Source organism: Sapajus apella, unplaced genomic scaffold, assembly GCF_009761245.1.
Source record: "Sapajus apella isolate SASKATOON/1434 unplaced genomic scaffold, GSC_monkey_1.0 scaffold4, whole genome shotgun sequence".
Classification (NCBI taxonomy): Eukaryota; Metazoa; Chordata; class Mammalia; order Primates; family Cebidae; genus Sapajus; species Sapajus apella.
This window is the reverse complement of record NW_022436944.1, coordinates 38,095,463-38,113,124: the sequence shown is the minus strand read 5'-3', so window position 1 is coordinate 38,113,124 and position 17,662 is coordinate 38,095,463. Positions and strand designations below refer to the sequence as shown.

The window sequence follows — 17,662 nt, the reverse complement described above, 5'->3', positions numbered from 1 at the left end:
TTCCTTTTGGGTTCAAAACATACATTTGAGCTCTGTGCTTGTTGTTCATAGACTATAAGTTATTTAAATATATTTATGGTTTTTGAGATGTGTATACATACCCTGGAGATATTTCGGGTTCAGTTCTAAACTGCTGCAGTAAAGCAACTATTGCAACAAAGTGACTCATATGATTTTTTTTTTGTTTTTTAGTACATGTAAAAGTTATGATTATACTAAACTGTCATCTATTAAGTATGCAATAGCATATGTCTAAAAAATATACATACCTTAATTAAAAATACCTTATTGCTTAAAAAAAAATTGCTAAGGATCATCTGAGCCTTCAGCGGCTCTTCATCTTTTTTGCTGGTAGAGGGTGTTGCCTTGTTGATAGCTTCCCGCTAGTCAAGGTAGTGGTTGCTGAAAACTGGGTTAACTGTGGCAATTTCTTAAAAAAAAAAAAAAAAAAAAAAAAATGAAGTATGCCACATGGATTTGATCTTCTTTTCAATAAAGATTTCTCCATAGCATGAGATTCTGTCTGATAGCATCTTACCCAGAGTAACACTTCTTTCAAAATTGGACTCAGTCTTCTCAAACTCTGCGGCTGCTTTCTAAGTTTATTAAATATTCTAAGTTCTTTGTTGTCATTTCAACAATATTTGCAGCATCTTCACCAGCAGTAGATTCTATCTCAAGAACCCACTTTCTATGCTCATTCATAAGAATAGCTCCTAATCCATTCAAAGTTTTATTATTCAGTCACATCTTCAGGCTCCTTTTTTTTTTTTTTTGAGATGGAGTTTCACTCTTGTTATCCAGGCTGGAGTGCAATGGCACAATCTCGGCTCACCGCAGCCTCCGCCTCCTGGGTTCAGGCAATTCTCCTGCCTCAGCATCACGAGTAGCTGGGATTACAGGCACGCGCCACCATGCCCAGCTAATGTTTTGTATTTTTAGTAGAGACAGGGTTTCACCATGTTGACCGGGATGGTCTCGATCTCTTGACCTCGTGATCCACCTGCCTTGGCCTCCCAAAGTGCTGAAATTACAGGCTTGAGCCACCACGCCCGGCAGGCTCCTTTTCTAATTCTAGTTCTCTTGTTATTTTTCTCCATCTGTGGTTACTTCTTCACCTGAAGTCTTGAAACCCCTCCAAGTCATCCATGAGGACTGGAATTAACTTTTAAAAACTCCTGTTCATATTGCTATTCTGACCTCCTTCCATGAATCTCTAATGTTCTTAATGACATCTAGATAATGAATCCTTTCCAGAAGAATTTGAATTTACTTTTCCCAGATCTGTTAGAGAAATCACTATCTATGGCAGCTATAGCCTATGAAATGTATTTCTTAAATAATAAACCTTCAAATTAGAAATGACTCCCCAATTCATGGGCTGCAGAATGGATTTTGTGTTAGCAGACATGAACACAACATTAATCTCTTTGTACATAGTCATCAGAGCTCTTGGGTGATGAGGGATATTGTCAATGAACAATAATATTTTGAAAGGAACCTTTCTTTTTTTTCTGAGCAATAATTTCCAAAAGTGGGCCTAAAATATTCTGTAAACCATGTTGCTAACAGATATGCTGTCATCCAGGCTTTGTTATTCCATTTATAGGGCACAAGGAGAGTAGATTTAGCATAATGCTTACAGCCTCTAGGACTTTCAGAATGGTTAACGATTGGCTTCAGTTTCGTTACCAACTGCATTATCCTGTAACAAGAGAGAAGCCTGTCCTTTTAAGCTTTAAAACTAGGCCTTGGCTTCTCCTCCCTAGCTGTGAAAGTCCTAGATGGCGTCCTCCTTCAATAGAAGGATGTTTTGTCTACATTGAATATCTATTGTTTATTGTAGCTACCTTCAACAGTTATCTTGGCTTGATCTTCTGTGTAACCTGCTGCAGCTTCTCAGTCAGCACTTGCTGCTTCACCTTGCAATATCATGTTATGGAGATGGCTTCTTTTCTTTTATAAACTTCATGAACCAGCCTCTGCTACCTTCCAACTTCTCTTTGGCAGCCTCTTCACTGCTCTCAGCCTTCTTAGAATTGAAGAGAGTTAGGGCTTTGCTCTAGTATTAAGCTTTGGCTTAAGGGGATGTTGTGACTGTTTTGCTTTCTCATCATTCATGAGTTTATTGGAGTAGCACTTTGGAGTTCCTTTAAGAACTTTTTTTTTTTTTTTTTTTTTTGCATTCACCACTGGGCTACCTGTTTAGTGCGAGAGACCAAGCTTTTGGTCTAACTTGGCTTTAGATATACCTTCCTCACTAACCTTAATTACTTCTAGCTTCTTGATTTAAATTTAGAGACCTATGACTCCTCTTTTCACTCGAACATTACAAGGCCATTGTAGCGTTATTAGGGAGGTTCAAGGAGAGGGAAGAGACTGTCTGTTTAGTGTCATGGCCAGAACACATACATTTATCAGTTAAGTTCACTGTCTTACATAGTTGTGGTTCATTTTGCTTCCTAACAGTTAGAATAGTGACATCAGAGATCACTGATCACATGTCACCGTAACAGATATAGTGAAAGAGTTGGGAATATTGTGAAGATTATCAAAATACAACACAGGAGACACGAAGTGAGCACATGCCGATAGACTTGCTCAATGCAAGGTTGCCGCAAACCTTCAGTTTATTAAAATGCAGTACCTATGAAGTGCAGTAAAATGAAGTGACATAAAATGAGATATGCCTGTACTCCTCTAATGTACGCATTGCTAATTTTGTCTTTGAATATTGCTAAAAACTAGACAAAAAATTTGAACATTATGAGATGTCAGTACGTATGTGCAGTATGAGACAGTATGAGATGCAGTATTGAACACTATGAGATGTCAGTATGTATGTGTAAATGGATTAAAGTGGGGGAAAAAAACTCACAAGATTTCAATGAATATTTATTTAGTGTTGGAGTGGCTAGTAATTACTTAAGCAAGAGAAAACAATGGAAAGATCAATAAGAGAAAATAATGTTAGATCTTAATTATACACAAATTTTAAAAGCCTTGATATATTGAAAATTAAGACAATTGGGTTAAAAATTGGCTGATGAAGGCATGATGTCTTTAATGTATGAAAATCTTCTCTCTTTAATCAATAATAAGACACACTAAAATAAAAGCAGTTTAACAAAAATATTAATTTTTAAAAGTATGGGATATGGACACACTAGCTCACACCTATAATTCCAGCACTTCAGGAGGGTGAGGAGGGAGAATCATGTAAGGCCCTTTGTAGACCAGTCTGAGCAACATGGCAAAACCCAGTTTCTACAAAAAATTACAAAATTAGCCAGGTATGATGGTGTGTGCCTGTGGTACCTCCTGAGTAGCCTCAACTACAGTGGAGGCTGAGGTGGAAGTATTGCTTGAGCCTAAGGAGTTCAAGGTTAAAGTGAGCTGTGACTGCACCACTGTATTCCATCCTGATGACCAAGTGAGACCTTGTCTCTTTTTAAAAAAGGTGAATGAGAGAGAGAGAGAGAGAGAGAGAGAGAGAGAGCGAGAGAGCGCGCACGCACACGAGAGAGAGCGTGAGCACCCTCTGAGGGCTTTTCATGTATTTTTGAAATTCTCACAATAATTATTTTAAGTAGATTCTATTATTATTTCATTTTACAGATGAGGAAACTAAGGCACAGAGAGGTTAAGAAATTTGCCCATGCTTGCATTATCTAGTAAGTAGCTAGTAAGCTGTGTACCTTTTCTTACTGCATGGCTGTCTTTCTGATCCCAAGCATGTGGCTCTGATATCTATTCTCTTAACCCATTATTCTGTACCACATAAAATGGGCAAAGCGCAAAAAGCAGATTTTTACAAAGGAAGCAATAAAATGACCTAAAAGCATGAACAAGTTTTTAGTTTGACTAATAGTACAAGTTAAAGTAAAACCAATTTTTTAAACTGATAAAAGTGATGAGAATAAGACATTTTTGTGCAGTGGTGATAGAAATGCATTTCTTCTAGCATAGGTTGGAATGTGTGTCTCATTTAGCAATCTTAGCCAGAAGCCACTATTGGCAGAAGGCTTGGTGTGATTGAGGATCACAGCCCTGCTGGGTTAAAGCTGGAAGTTCTGCTGGTGGCAGTAGGGAATGTGTCATTGTCTTTGGTCACTCTTCTGGAACTGTGTGGAGAAGATGCATTTTGTGCCATAGTCAAGTTTTGAACTTTTTGTGTACAGTTCATTATTCTAAGCATAGCTTGCAAGTTTATCATTTCTTAAAATGAGTAGGGTCTAGCCAGCGACAACTGCGTGCATATAAAACAGAAGAATGATTGAGTGTATTAGTGGCTTTCTTTTTCAGAAATCTCTCAAGATATTGCCGTCAGGGTTTCAGCTTTGATAATAAATGTTAAATTATATGTAAATTTTATTGTGATATGATGGAATTTGAGAGAAATTTCATAAAGCTAATCTCAGTAGCCTCTACTCAAATGATTCTTAATGTTTAGTTTAGTGCAAGATGCAGGGAACATAGGTCTAATTCCTTTATTCAAACTCAGTAAATGGTTTGGGACAATTAATTTCCAATTGTTTCCCAGTAGAGCAGATTTACTTGTATATTAATGAGGCACAGGTGTTAGGCCCCTGGTGTCTGCATGCCTGGGAGGCATATTTCAGTTGTTTATCTACTCAGCCATAGGTACTGCAAGGTACTCAAGCTTGCCTTTAACAGTTTTTACAGTGAGGCTTTTAAATTTTTTGATTTTTTTTTTCAAATTTGCCCACACCTGTTAAAATTTTAAAACTGATCATTAGAAAGAAGTTGCAATTTCAGTAGAAGTGGCACTAACAGTTAAAGTAGTCTTCTGTTATACTTTACTGTCCAGCCTGACATTACAGAGAAACAGGTTCATTTAAACAGATATTTCACATAAGAAGCCAATATAATCAATGTTACATTTCTTTGTTGCATATTTTTGGGGCAGGTATGTTTTCGTCATTGGCTAAAACAGTCATATATTTATATTAATATTCATTTTTTTCTTGTTTACTCACTGAACTGCACTATCAACACTTTAGAGGAAATGGAATAGCCTCCGTAGACATTATGAATTTCAGTAGCTGGCGTAATTATAGCTATCTACATATTCATTAAATCTGCGGAAGAACTGTGTCCAAAAAGACAGCCATGCATTCAGAAACAGTACACAACTAAATATATATGTTTTAAAAGTTGCATTTTTTAGCCTTACTTAAAATTAATTTCCCATAGTACTTCTCTCCAAGCAGAGGAATTTTAACAAAAGGATTCTCATCCTTTGGTTTCTTTCATATAGGAAAGAATGGGAAGAACTATTTGTAAACAACAATTACTTGGCAACAATAAGGCAGAAGGGGATTAATGGGCAGCTGAGAAGCAGCAGGTTCCGCAGCATTTGCTGGAAGGTAAGAAGAAAATATTTATTTACAGTTTCTGGTTGCAATATATCAACACATTACCTGATGCCCTAGAAGATTAGCCATGCAGGGATCACTGAATTTTCCAAGAGACTTCACTCCCATTACTTTGATCATCTATGCTTATAGGACATTTACTAATAAGGTTGAACCACCTTGCTCCTGAGTAAGTGGTAATGGCAAAAAGAGTCATATGAAATAACTACCTTTTCAACTGTTTTGATGGTACCAAATTAAGAGCAACACTTTTACATTCCCCAGAGGCTTTTGCAGAAATTCTTGAAGTTTTTCAGGAAAAGGCAATGGTGGGGGATTAACTTTTAGGTTCATATTATATCAAGTGCCATCATTTAGTTATCTTCCCTTTGTTCTTCATAAATGGCAGCAGGAAAATATTTTCCACATTTCTTTTAGTAGAAACACAAAATGAGGGGTGGCGAGAAGTGGAAGGAAATTGGATCACTCTCCTTTAGAGGAAAAGGTACACTGCTTACCAAAACTAATAATAATAGTCTATAGTATCTTTTTCATTGCTTTGAAATATTGTTTGTTTTTGTTTTCTAAACATGAATTTATTTAGGTTTAGACTTATTTCTAGAGTGACTTCTATCAGAAGTTTTTAGGATTATCTGCATAAATTAAGCTTACCGAGTCTGTGCAAGTAAAGACAAAAGAAGCACGTAATAGACAGTTTTAAATTTAATAATTTAGATTTAATAATTAAAACACATTTTTCTTCTTTTAGATGCAGGCATTAAAGGCAGGAGACCTGCTGCTAGAATATTTGTATACAAGTATTTGTGCCCCACCCCCATTCCCTGTTGTTTAACTTTTTGTATCTTTCATTTGTTAAAAATAAACCTAAATCCAGGTTTATTTTAATATTGTATTAAACTAAATTAAATCAAATTTGTCATTTTAAGAATGTTTGTTATTTTCATAAGCTGACTGCCAGCTTTAAATTACATTTTTTCTGTAAAGGGAATGCTTTAATGCCTCAGGCTGTGCCCCCAGTGAGGCTGCTGTTCACTATCTTTTACCTGCTTGTTTTAAAGCAAAACCTTAGTGTAGTAATTCCTTACCAGACTTTGTGCTTCTTAATAATCCTCTACCACTCCCATTAAGACTGGAATATAAAATGTGAGTTATATTTGAACCTCAATGAATTTTTCTTCCTTATTAATGTAAATCTGAAGGGGAGCTTGATTCTATTTTGTGGTGTAGCTTTTGTGATCTTGCTTTTTGGCCTTTGGTCACTTTTTGAGTTTTCTGATTATATATTTCTTAAATATCTCCAAACAAATTGTTAAGGACTGGGATGATGATATAAATATGAAATATCATGAATATTGTCTCCGATTTTCAGGTGGTTCAGTTTGGCATAGTTTTACATTTTATATCTGATGATTTTTACAAAAGTTTCTTCTGTTTTTCTTGATAGCTATTTCTTTGTGTTCTTCCTCAAGACAAAAATCAATGGATAAATAGAATTGAAGAATTAAGAGCATGGTATAGCAACATTAAAGAAATAGTAAGTAAACTGTACATTTAATTAACATAAGTGTTTTCTTATGTACACTTTAAAGTCCAGTAGCCTCTGATCCTTGTGTGTGTTTTCTCTTTCTTAACTAGCATATTACAAACCCAAGGAAGGTTGTTGGCCAACAAGATTTGATGATCAATAATCCTCTTTCACAGGATGAAGGGGTAAAGTTCATCTTTATTCATATCTTAACCTCTTTTACTTCTAAGAATATGTTTATGTGACTGGCTGCCAATCACCATAAAAGCAGTATATTTCATGCCATTTTCTTTACTCCACATATAGTACCACCATATAAATATATATGTGTACACACAGACACACACACACTGTTCTAGGAAATTTATGATCTATTTCTGTGGAATGACAATGCAAAGAAATCCTGGGATTCTGTAAAAACTAAGGGTAAAATATAAGAGCATAAAAATGAGAATAGAATTGTCTTGTCAGGGTGGCAATGGGGAACTGCATAGCTAAGGAAAGCCTCCCTTCATGATAAAAATAAAGAAGGGCTCACTTAATAGGATTAACTCACAGGAAGAAGGAAGTAACCATTTCTAGTAAGTCTATGAAGAAGTTTTTAAAATATCAGGTTTACTTCTCGTATGCTAGTGAAGAGAAGGAGTAATTACTACTTTAAAGCTATTATGTAGCTTTACAAGTGTTAGTGCTCTAGTTTTTGCCTATTTACCTAAAAACACATTTTTTCTTCTAATACATAGTGTTAGCATTTCTCTTACTTGATACATAAGTATTTATAGAGTCTTCGGTATAAGAGCATACAATGTTAAGTAATTTTCAAAAACTTTCCCTTAAATTCAGATTTTAAAATGTATGTAAAAACTTACTGGATTGTAAAACCAAGCTCTGCAGAAAACTTTACCTATCTTTCTTAGTGCATTGGGAATTCAGGTCAGGTTCAAGCTGGGGACAGTTGGCCCATGGGTCCTGCTGTAATCCAAGCACCTTTTTATTGTTACAGGGGTAGTAGCAGTAGCACATGTCAGTGAAAAGTATTGTTCACTTTAAATAGATAATAGAAATTTTAAGAATATACACTAGTTTCTCATTATTCATAGGGGATTGGTTCCAGGCCCCTCATGGATACCACAGTCTGCAGGTGATCAAGTTTCTTCTATAAAATGGCATAATATTTCCGTGTAACCTGTGTACATCCTCCTGTATACTTTAAATAATCTCTAGATTACTCATAATACTTAACACAATGTAAATGCTAAATAAAGTTGTTATACTGTGCTGTTTTTAATTTGTATTTTTTATTGTCGTATTGCTATTTTTAATTTTTTCCTGATATTTTTGATCCACAGTTGGTTGGATTTTTGTTGTGGAACCTGCAGATGAGGAGGGCTGACTTTATACAATAATATTAAACTGGAAAAAATTGATATTAGAATAAAGATGTGTTTCTGAGATTAAACTAGATTTTAATAAAAATTACCCCAGTCTCAGATTTTTTATCTGCAATGTGAAATGGTAACTCAGAGAAGAATAAATTTAACCATTTAAATTATTAAATCAAAATTATTAAAAGTAAAGCAAAGATGTGAGACTACATAATAGATTATTTTCCTTATTATAGAGTCTTTGGAACAAATTCTTCCAAGATAAAGAACTTCGATCAATGATTGAACAAGATGTCAAAAGAACGTATGTAGAACTATTTACATATTACTTTCAATAATTGAAAATTGTTGCTATCTCTTTCTAATTTTAACAAAACACAAAATCTACAGAGGCACATTAATTGAATGCAATATTCTACTTGTATTAATGACAAACTTATTTTGACAAATTGTGATAATAAGGATTGTTTTCTACTCTAGCAATACAGATTTCTATGTTCCGTTTAAAAGTAAGTTACATTTATAATATTGATGATCTTCAATAATATTTAATTAGTTTTATCAATTTCCAAGTTCTTTGAAGTCATATGCATCTTTTTAAGGTTATATTGTATAGTCATATTGTTGTTGCCAGAAAATTTTATCCCTTACTTTATGCATTTGAATCCCCTTCCAACCAAGTTACTTGTTATATGACAACTGTTATTCTTACCCTGTGTTTGATTTTTCTTCCTCTTGAAGCTATTCAGGTTTACAGACAATCTCTTCTTTCAGTCTGCTCAGTGTTTATTATATAAAAGAGTAATTTCTTACTTAGCTTAATGTCCATAACTTTGATATATTCGACCTCATCTTACTGAGTCATATGGTGAGAAGTAAATGCAATTTGTCTCAGAAGATCGTAGGTAGAGTCCAACTAACAGATGCTATAATTGTGGGAAAATTACTTCAACATCTTTCCCTCCCAGTGTCCTCTTCTCTTAAACAGCAGTAACCATATCATAGGATTTTTGTGGTCAGAATAGTAGTAAATTAGTTAGGTTTACACTTTAAACTGTAAATCATTGTATAAATGTTAGTAAAGAATGTAATCCTTAGGATCTGGGATTAGGTATGTGCAGAATTATGAGTATCTCTAGTGGCTTCCCCCAAGTCCTTCTCCAGCTTTTCCTGTGTGCTCTGCTTCTAGTTCAATTCCTACTAAACCTTTTATAATGTCAGGGCCGCTCACTGTCTGATACTCATTTCTTTGCATGTCAGAAACACTGAATAATGAGATGACATGAACTACTAAATTTGTACTACATATTTAACAAATAAATGTTCTTTTAAATGAAAATAATTCAGAGGAATCATAGATTTAGAGTACAATGAAACCACAGGTAATTATCAGTGGTAGTAGAGTATGGGGTGAGAAGTATGGGATCATTTTGATTAGCTTGAGTTATCCATTTAACTCAGGAGTAACCCAGTTAGGGAAGCCACTCTCAGAGATGTGGGTGATAGTGCTTGGTCTCTCTAGTATATAGATGCAGAAAGTAGAGCACCATTTTATTAGCACACAGGAGTCCTGGCATTCAATGAATGTTTGAATAAAACAAAAGAAGGAATTTCCTCAATCATTTAAGTATATAGGTAAACAGTGGTAGTAAACAGGCCTTTTAAAAACAAATTGTGCAGTATATATTGTTAACCAAACTGTAAAGGTATCTCTTTTTTAAAATGCTAGATAGTTACATTAAAAACTTGCCAACTTCAGATTGATCTGTCTAATGAACAGGATTATAAATAATTTCTCTACAGTTATCAAATGGAAATGGAGGGGCCACAGCGCTGGTGCCAAGTCACAGAGTCAGAGGCCAGGGGGCCAGATTGACTTAAAGAAGTAGCAAACAAGAAAGGGGGAAAATAAAATTCTGATAGCCACACCAAATAGGCAGTGATACTGGGAATTTGTTTATCATTTTGGTTACTTAGTTCAAACATTTCTGCTTTGTTATGAAAGAAAGTGGTCTTGAAAACTTCTATATTTTCTGTTTTTTTCTTATAAAAATGCAAGATATATACACAGATACATATATACATAATACATGTGTGTGTGTGTATGTGTATGTATGTAACTAGTGTTTTTCTTAAAATGTATCTCTACTCGTGTATTTTAATTAAAATGGCAAACCACTGATTCAAGGCAGGTAGCTAGGATGCCCTTTAGTTAATAGCATAGTAGGGAAGTGTGTTGTTCAGAGTTCTCTAGAGGGATAGAACTAATAGGATAGATGTATATATGAAGGGGAGTTTATTAAGGAGTGTTGACTCACATGATTGTGGTGAAGTCCCACAGTAGGTCATCTGCAAGCTGACTAGCAAGGAAGCCAGCCTGAGTCCCAGAACCTTAAAAGCAGGGAAGCTGACAGTGCAGCCTTCAGTCTGTGGCCGAAGGCCCAAGAGCCCCTGGCAAACCACCTGGAGTCTGAAGCTGAAGAACTTGGAGTCTGATGTTCGAGTGCAGGAAGCATGTACCACATGAGAAAGATGAAGGCCAGAAGACTCAGCAAGCCTGCTCTTTCCACCTTCTTCTGCCTGCTTTGTTCTAACCATGCTGGCAGCTGATTAGATGGTGCCCATCCAGATTGAGGGTGGGTCTGCCTCTCTGAGTCCACTAACTCAAATATTAATCTCCTGTGGCAACAACCTCACAGACACACCCAAGAACAATACTTTGTATCCCTCAATCCAATCAAGTTGACACTCAATATTAACCATCATAGGAGGATTCCATATCTTCTCTTGAAGACTCTCCCATGGCTCTCTCCACTTTTAGATTAAGTCTCCTTGTTATTTTTATACAAATACTTAGCTTGTGAGGTAAGGCGATCAGTCTTATTTTAAGACCACCAAATTATTTAATTGTAAAAGCTGAATAGCTTGTACAAATTTACTACTTTACATCTTTATAAGGCACTACATGATCTAAAATATATGATTTTTATTTCAGTCTATGAGGAATTTCCTAATAAAATAGGGAAGGAAAAGAAGTATAGCCCAGATAAGGTTACAAAGTGTTACTTGTCTACTAGCCTTTGTGATAAGAATTTTTTTTAATGTATATTTATGGAGCATCTGCTGTGTTCCAGAATTGCCCTTTGCACTGTGGGGAACAGAGTGGTGAATAATGCAGACGGGATGCTGCTATCACAAGTTGTATAATTTAGTGTGATTGGGGGGAGACTGGTGAGACAACAAGCATCTATAGATAAAGAGGATAATTACAGAGGATGATAATTCCTTTGAAGGAATAAAGCAGGGTAACTGGACAGCTAGGAGGAGAGTAGCCAGTGGGATAGCTGTGGCTATTTTAGGAATAATGATTGGAGAAGACGGCTTTGAGAAGATGACGTTTGAGCTGAGATGTGAAAAAATGTAAAGGCCAGTCACATGAAGAACTAGGGCAAGAACATGTAGGCAGAGGGAGTAGCTAGGGCAAAGTTAGTTTCTCCATGAAAACGAACTCAGTGTTTAGAGGAACAAAAAGAAGGCAGGCATGGCTAGAGAAAGTGCTTTAAAGAAGGAAATCTGAGAGGAGAGCAAAGGCCAGACAGTCTTGTGGAACACAGTGAGAAATAAGGATTTATTCCAGTTGCAATGGAAAGTGTTTGGAGGACATTGGGCAGTGGCATGATACCTAAAAAGATAATTATGGCTGCTGGGCAGTGGGGCGAAGGTAGATGTAACAATGGAAGCTGGAAGGGCAACTAGGAGTCTATTGGAGTATTTCAAATTAAGTAATGTCAGTGATTTATTAGACTAAAAATGTAATTAAACCAGGAGTGGGTAGATAGTTCAGGGATATATATTTTATATTTTGAAATACAAATTTAGGGGATCATTATATGTAGTTTTCTCACATTCATCAGTTCTATTCCATTTTTATTGCTCTGTTTCAGATCCTTTTTACCTCCTGTCTACAGTCACTTAATCGTTTGTTTCTTGGGATCTAGTGTTTTTCCACTTCCAGTCCATTCCATGCGTAGCAGCCCAATCACTCTACTCAAAGCACGTTTATAATCATGCTATGTGCCTAATCCAGAACTTTCTATGACTCCCTGTGGCCTGAAGAAGAATGGACTCACTCAGCTTCTGTAATTCATACCCAGTTCCCTTTTAGACAAGGGCTTCTGGCATTATTCAACAAACAGGTTTTGTGCTTTTCATTTTCCATGTTGTGGAATTTTTCATGCTCTCCTCTAGTGCTGGAATGCTGCTTCCCTCCTGTTTCCTGTTAGATTCCTGACAGCTCATTATTCAAGGCCTGAGTTCATCACCTGAGTTTATGAAGCATTTTCCAATCTTGACAATTAGAAATCATTGGTGCCTAGTCTGTGTTGTGGAGAATTTTCTTAATAACTTTTTAATATTATTTAATTCTGTTTGGTTTGTATTTACTTAGGTCCATCTGTCAGTGTATTCAATACATTTATATTAATCTCCTCAGTGTACCAGGTACTAGAGATGCCAAGATAAATATGACATGGACCCTTAAGAAGCTTACAGAGAAAACAAGAAAAAAAAAAGTTACAGTGCAGGATTACTAGTGCCATTAACAGAAGCAATATGTACAAGATCTCTTGTATTAGCCCAGGTCTTATCTTTCAGACCTGTGGTAAACCCCTTGAGGGCATGGACCTAGTCTTGTTTTTGTCGCACTGCACATCAACAAGTTGATGCTTAATAAATGATCGTTGATTGTGAAACTTATCACTGATGATCAGTGTTGTTCAATTTTAGTAATTATCTCAAACATCTGTAAATTTTCAGAGACATAAGCACACTTTAAAATATACTATTGTCAACTTTCTAGTATGAGTTTAAACAAGATGATTTGATTTCATGAGCTGTGATTTTGCCATCATTATTTAATTTATTTGATCTGGTTATGTCACTGTATTAAATACTATCTTCCCCTTCAGCCAGTTTTAATATTCTTTTATGTCACTAACCCTTTTTTGCCTCAAAGCGTTTTGCATTCATTTCAATTTTATCTCAACCTAATGAGGTTGTTACTATTCCCATTTTTATTACTGAAGAAACTGATAATCAAAAGGTAAATCAAGGAATTTCCATTTACAGCTTTCCAATTTAGAACTTGCATTGTCTATTCTGAACTAATTTTGCCATGTTTCAAAAGCTCTAACATTAAATGAAATTCAGTATTATTTAAAATGGTGGGAAATAATGAGTTCAGGATAAAATATGATTTCCATATTAGATGCCAAAGAAGTATGTTATTTGGTCTATCAAGGTCTATTCTAAAAATATATATGCAGCATCTATAACATCATTTGCAGATTAACATATTTATAAGCTATTGCCAAATAGTCTCATCTTTTCTTCAAATGTGTTTTCCCTCTCTCTTGAATTAAATGATTACATTTCTTTAACTGACTTTTATAATTGTAACTTTGACCATGTTTGAAAGTTTATCTCATTGCCTATTGATATGCTGTCATCATCTTCAATATCTGGTCTTTTGTATTTCTAGTTATTGTAGTTAAGATTTTAGGTAGCTCATTCATAATTTAATTATTCTTTTTCTTACTTGTATCTCCATGGTGAGTTTTTAAAGATGCAACTTTCTTGGGCCAGGTGTGGTGGCTCATTCCTTTAATCCCAGAACTCTGGGAGGCCAAAGCAGGAGGATCACTTGAGCCCAGGAGTTTGAGACCAGCCTGGGCAACATGACAAAACTCCACCTCTACAAAAAAACACAGAAATTAGCCAGACGTGATGGCACGCACCTGTAGTCCTGTCTACTTGGCAGGCTGCAGTGGGAGGAGCGCTTAATCCCAGGGGGTTGAGACTGTAGTAAGCTGTGGTCACTCCAGTACACTACAGCCTGAGTGACAGAGTGAGATCCTGTCTCAAAAAAAAAAAAAAAGTGACTTTTTCATTTTAATGCTTCCTTTTGTTTATAGTATATACGTGTGTCATGCTTCAAACATAATCTATGTAAGCAAATTTTGTCTTCTTGGTTTTAAAAATCTTATAATTTGATATTTTGCAAGCAAACTTTGTCCCCTCAATTTAAAAAATCCGATCGTTTGATATCTTCTGGATTCATTAATAATTGTTTGCAAGAGAAAAGGAGCAGGTAGAGAAGTAAAAAAAATAAATTCTTTAAATTCTTTTTTAAAAATTATAGATATGTTCTGTACTGTTTGGTAGACACCAGGCACATGTGGCTATTTAAATAAAATTTTAAATTAAATAAAATTAAAAAGTTTTAGTCTTCACAGTAGCTACCTTAGTCATAGAGCTGATAGTGGCTACTGTATGGGACAACTCTTACAGAGGATACCTCCATTCTTAACAGAAAGTTCTGTTGGACAGCGTTGTGTAGATAATTCATTATTGTGCTTGCCTCGGCAGCACATATACTAAAATTGGAATGATAATTCATTATTGTTATATTTTTGTGTAGTATATGATGTAAATGTCTACATTTTACTTTTTATTCTTGTTGAACTGTTAGATATGGCCTTTGTGAAATATTTACTTTTGTTTCTTTTCTTTCTCCATTAGAAAACTCCATGCATTTTTATAGTAAATAAGTCTTATCTGAATTTTTGGCCAAATGTAATTATTATGTTACATTGTAGTATGTGGATGGAAACTAGATTTTTTTTTATATTAAGCGTATTCAAAAGTTATTTTACTGAGTTATTTTATTGTGTTTTTTTGGTTTTTTTTTTTTTTTTTTTAATTTAAAGATCCTCTTTCTCAGTTCCTATTTTGAAAAAGAAATACTCTCAGTAATTTGGTCCATTGATGTCACGCTTTACAAAGTTACGATGTCCTAAATATCAAGTATCTCCTGCACAGTTTCCCCCAAACCCATTTTTTATTTAAATAAAAAACAAATTGCTCAGGGAAGAAGCATTTTACAAGCAATTTCAGAGCAGAATTGATTTTGGTGTGTGTTAATGCCGACAATCTGCCCAGTGTTAAAATGTTAAAGAGAAAAAAAAATACAAGCTGCCATATTCCTGTGATCACACCAAAATAGCAGCTTGTATTTATATTTTCAGTCTCCTCGAGGTGGACTGCAGGCACACATGAATGAGTGGATGTACTTGGTGTTGTGTTGTGATTTTATTTAATGCAGGCAAAGTACATGCTTGTGCATGCACGACCAGCCCTCACATATGCACTTGTTCACAGCCGAGAAAGTGAAAACTACAACACAAGCCGCGTTCTAAGAGTTGTCGGCAACCTGTGTGTGTGTTTCTTAAATATTAAAGAGGGGGGGAAAACAGATTTTCAGGAATATGAGAAATAATTCTTCTGTCAAATGGCCTATAGTCCTTCCTCATTTGACACTTAAGGTAAAACCAAAATAATTGCTATTGCATATGTATATTTAGTATTTTCCTGTACTGCTCCTGTACTGGTTTAAAGTATATTTTTCCCATTTCTATTTCATTTAAGCATGCAAATTTTTAGCATTCATTTATTCTAATTTGTGAGATTTTTTAAAACTTAAAATTTTTTTTCATTATTTTAATGAAAATATAGGTCTGTTTGCTACAGAACATATATTTGCAGTGCTTTCGTTGGCACCCTGATGCTCCTAGTCTTTGGAATTTGGGAGCAGTAGTACATAGGGGCACACAGTTATAGGGGTACCCTCTGAACTGCTGACCAATAGAATTTTTGCTTTTCAGATTTTCTTTGTTTTAAATGAGCCCAGATTTTTAAGGACTATTTATAGTTGCAGATTTATATGATTACAAGAAGGTTAAAAAGTAAAGTTTGGTGAGCAGTAAAATAATATCCCATTCTGAAATATTTCCAGTGGGCATAGCCTGTTAGGTGGTGTAACGCAGTCTTTTTAGAACATTTCACCAGATTTAGAATTGAACCAGCTTTGGTCCTTCAGGGGTAATGCTTTGTATTTAATTTAACTTTTTTCTTAATTATTGAAAATAAAGAAATGTATTTTCAAATACATTTATTTTCAAATCTTCAAAATAAAGTCTGTATTTCCACTTGTGACAGTCTCGTCTTGCACTGAAAGTACATATACAGTACATCTACCTACATGTATGCTTTTTCCTAATTTTTCACCTTTGTGGTAGGAACAGAAAGATGTTTTTGGAGGAGTGGGGTTAAAAGCTTGTGATGTGACTCAGGCATTGTAGAACTAGAAAGAACCTTAGATGAAAACCTCTACTTCAATGGTGAGAGATCCAGTCTCCTGAACAGCAGCCACACCTGCCTTCCTTTTCCCAACCTTGTATCCTGTTGTCCCAAACCCACCTTCCTCCTCCCCCCCTTTTTTTTCTGCTTAATCTTCTCAACTGTATCTTACTCCACCTTCATTGTTAGCCTCTTGAAGATTTTTCTGCTGTCCTCTTGGGCTGAGTCCTACCCATTGTCATCACAACAAATTACTACATTCTTTTTTTTCATTTTACAAAATTAGTATTCACCTCCTGTTTATGAGCTATGAAAGCTGTATGTCATTCTTTTGTTCATTGCAAAAATAAAGACAGCAGAACCCTTTTCAGGCGTTGCTCTTGCATTGCCTTCATACCCCAATCCCTGATTCCATAGTCTTAATTTTCATTAAGGATTTGGTTTTTTGTAAGGTTTGTAGGTGTATTTGTTCATTCAGCAAATACTACTTGAGAAATTACTGTGCCAGCTACTGTTTTAGAAGTTGAAGATTCAAATAAACAAAAGACTGCCTCTTCTGTTCTTTAATATATAATGCATACTTTATTGTAATTATTTTCTTTTAAAATTATCTGTAAGATTTCTGTGTTTTTTTCTCCTAGATTTTCTTGAGTTCATATGTTTTGTATTTTCATATTCCCCAGTACCTGGCACCTATTAGAAGCATTTGTGTCATCAATAGTCATCTAGTAAAATCCTTTTATTTTGCAAAGGTGACAAGTTGAAGCTTGGAAAGAAGGCATGAATAAGCAAATATAACTTGTTGATGGCCAAATGGAATTGGTGCCTGTGACTTGTTTCTCCACTACTCTATAATTTATGTTAATTTTGTTTGCCTAGATTTAATGCTTATTCGGGAAACATTTATTAAGTACCTTCAGTGTGCAAGCACTTTGTGAAGCAAATGGGACAAAAACGTAAATGAATCAGTATCTCAAATCTTATTCAAAAAGTGGTGGAGACTAAATAAGTAGTTACTGTTTCTGCCCTGTGGGTTTACATATTGGAATGCGGTGTTTCTCAACCTTGGGAATATTAACATTTTGGACCAATTCTTTGTTTTGAGAGATTGTTTTGTGCACTGTAAGATGTTTAGCCGCATCCCTGATCCCTCCCTG

The 17,662-nt window shown here is 35.2% G+C and overlaps 1 protein-coding gene across 9 annotated transcripts in view; it reads left to right on the top strand.

The window, feature by feature from the left end:
* The window catches only part of TBC1D5 (TBC1 domain family member 5), a 557,272-nt gene that overhangs the window by 312,452 nt on the left and 227,158 nt on the right, over positions 1-17,662 (top strand). For all 9 annotated transcript variants that reach the window (XM_032259250.1, XM_032259280.1, XM_032259257.1 and 6 more), the window contains 4 exons: positions 5,282-5,390; positions 6,844-6,933; positions 7,035-7,109; positions 8,546-8,613. In XM_032259250.1, coding sequence (XP_032115141.1) covers positions 5,282-5,390; positions 6,844-6,933; positions 7,035-7,109; positions 8,546-8,613 — 342 coding nt within the window. The remainder of the gene's footprint in view (positions 1-5,281; positions 5,391-6,843; positions 6,934-7,034; positions 7,110-8,545; positions 8,614-17,662) is intronic.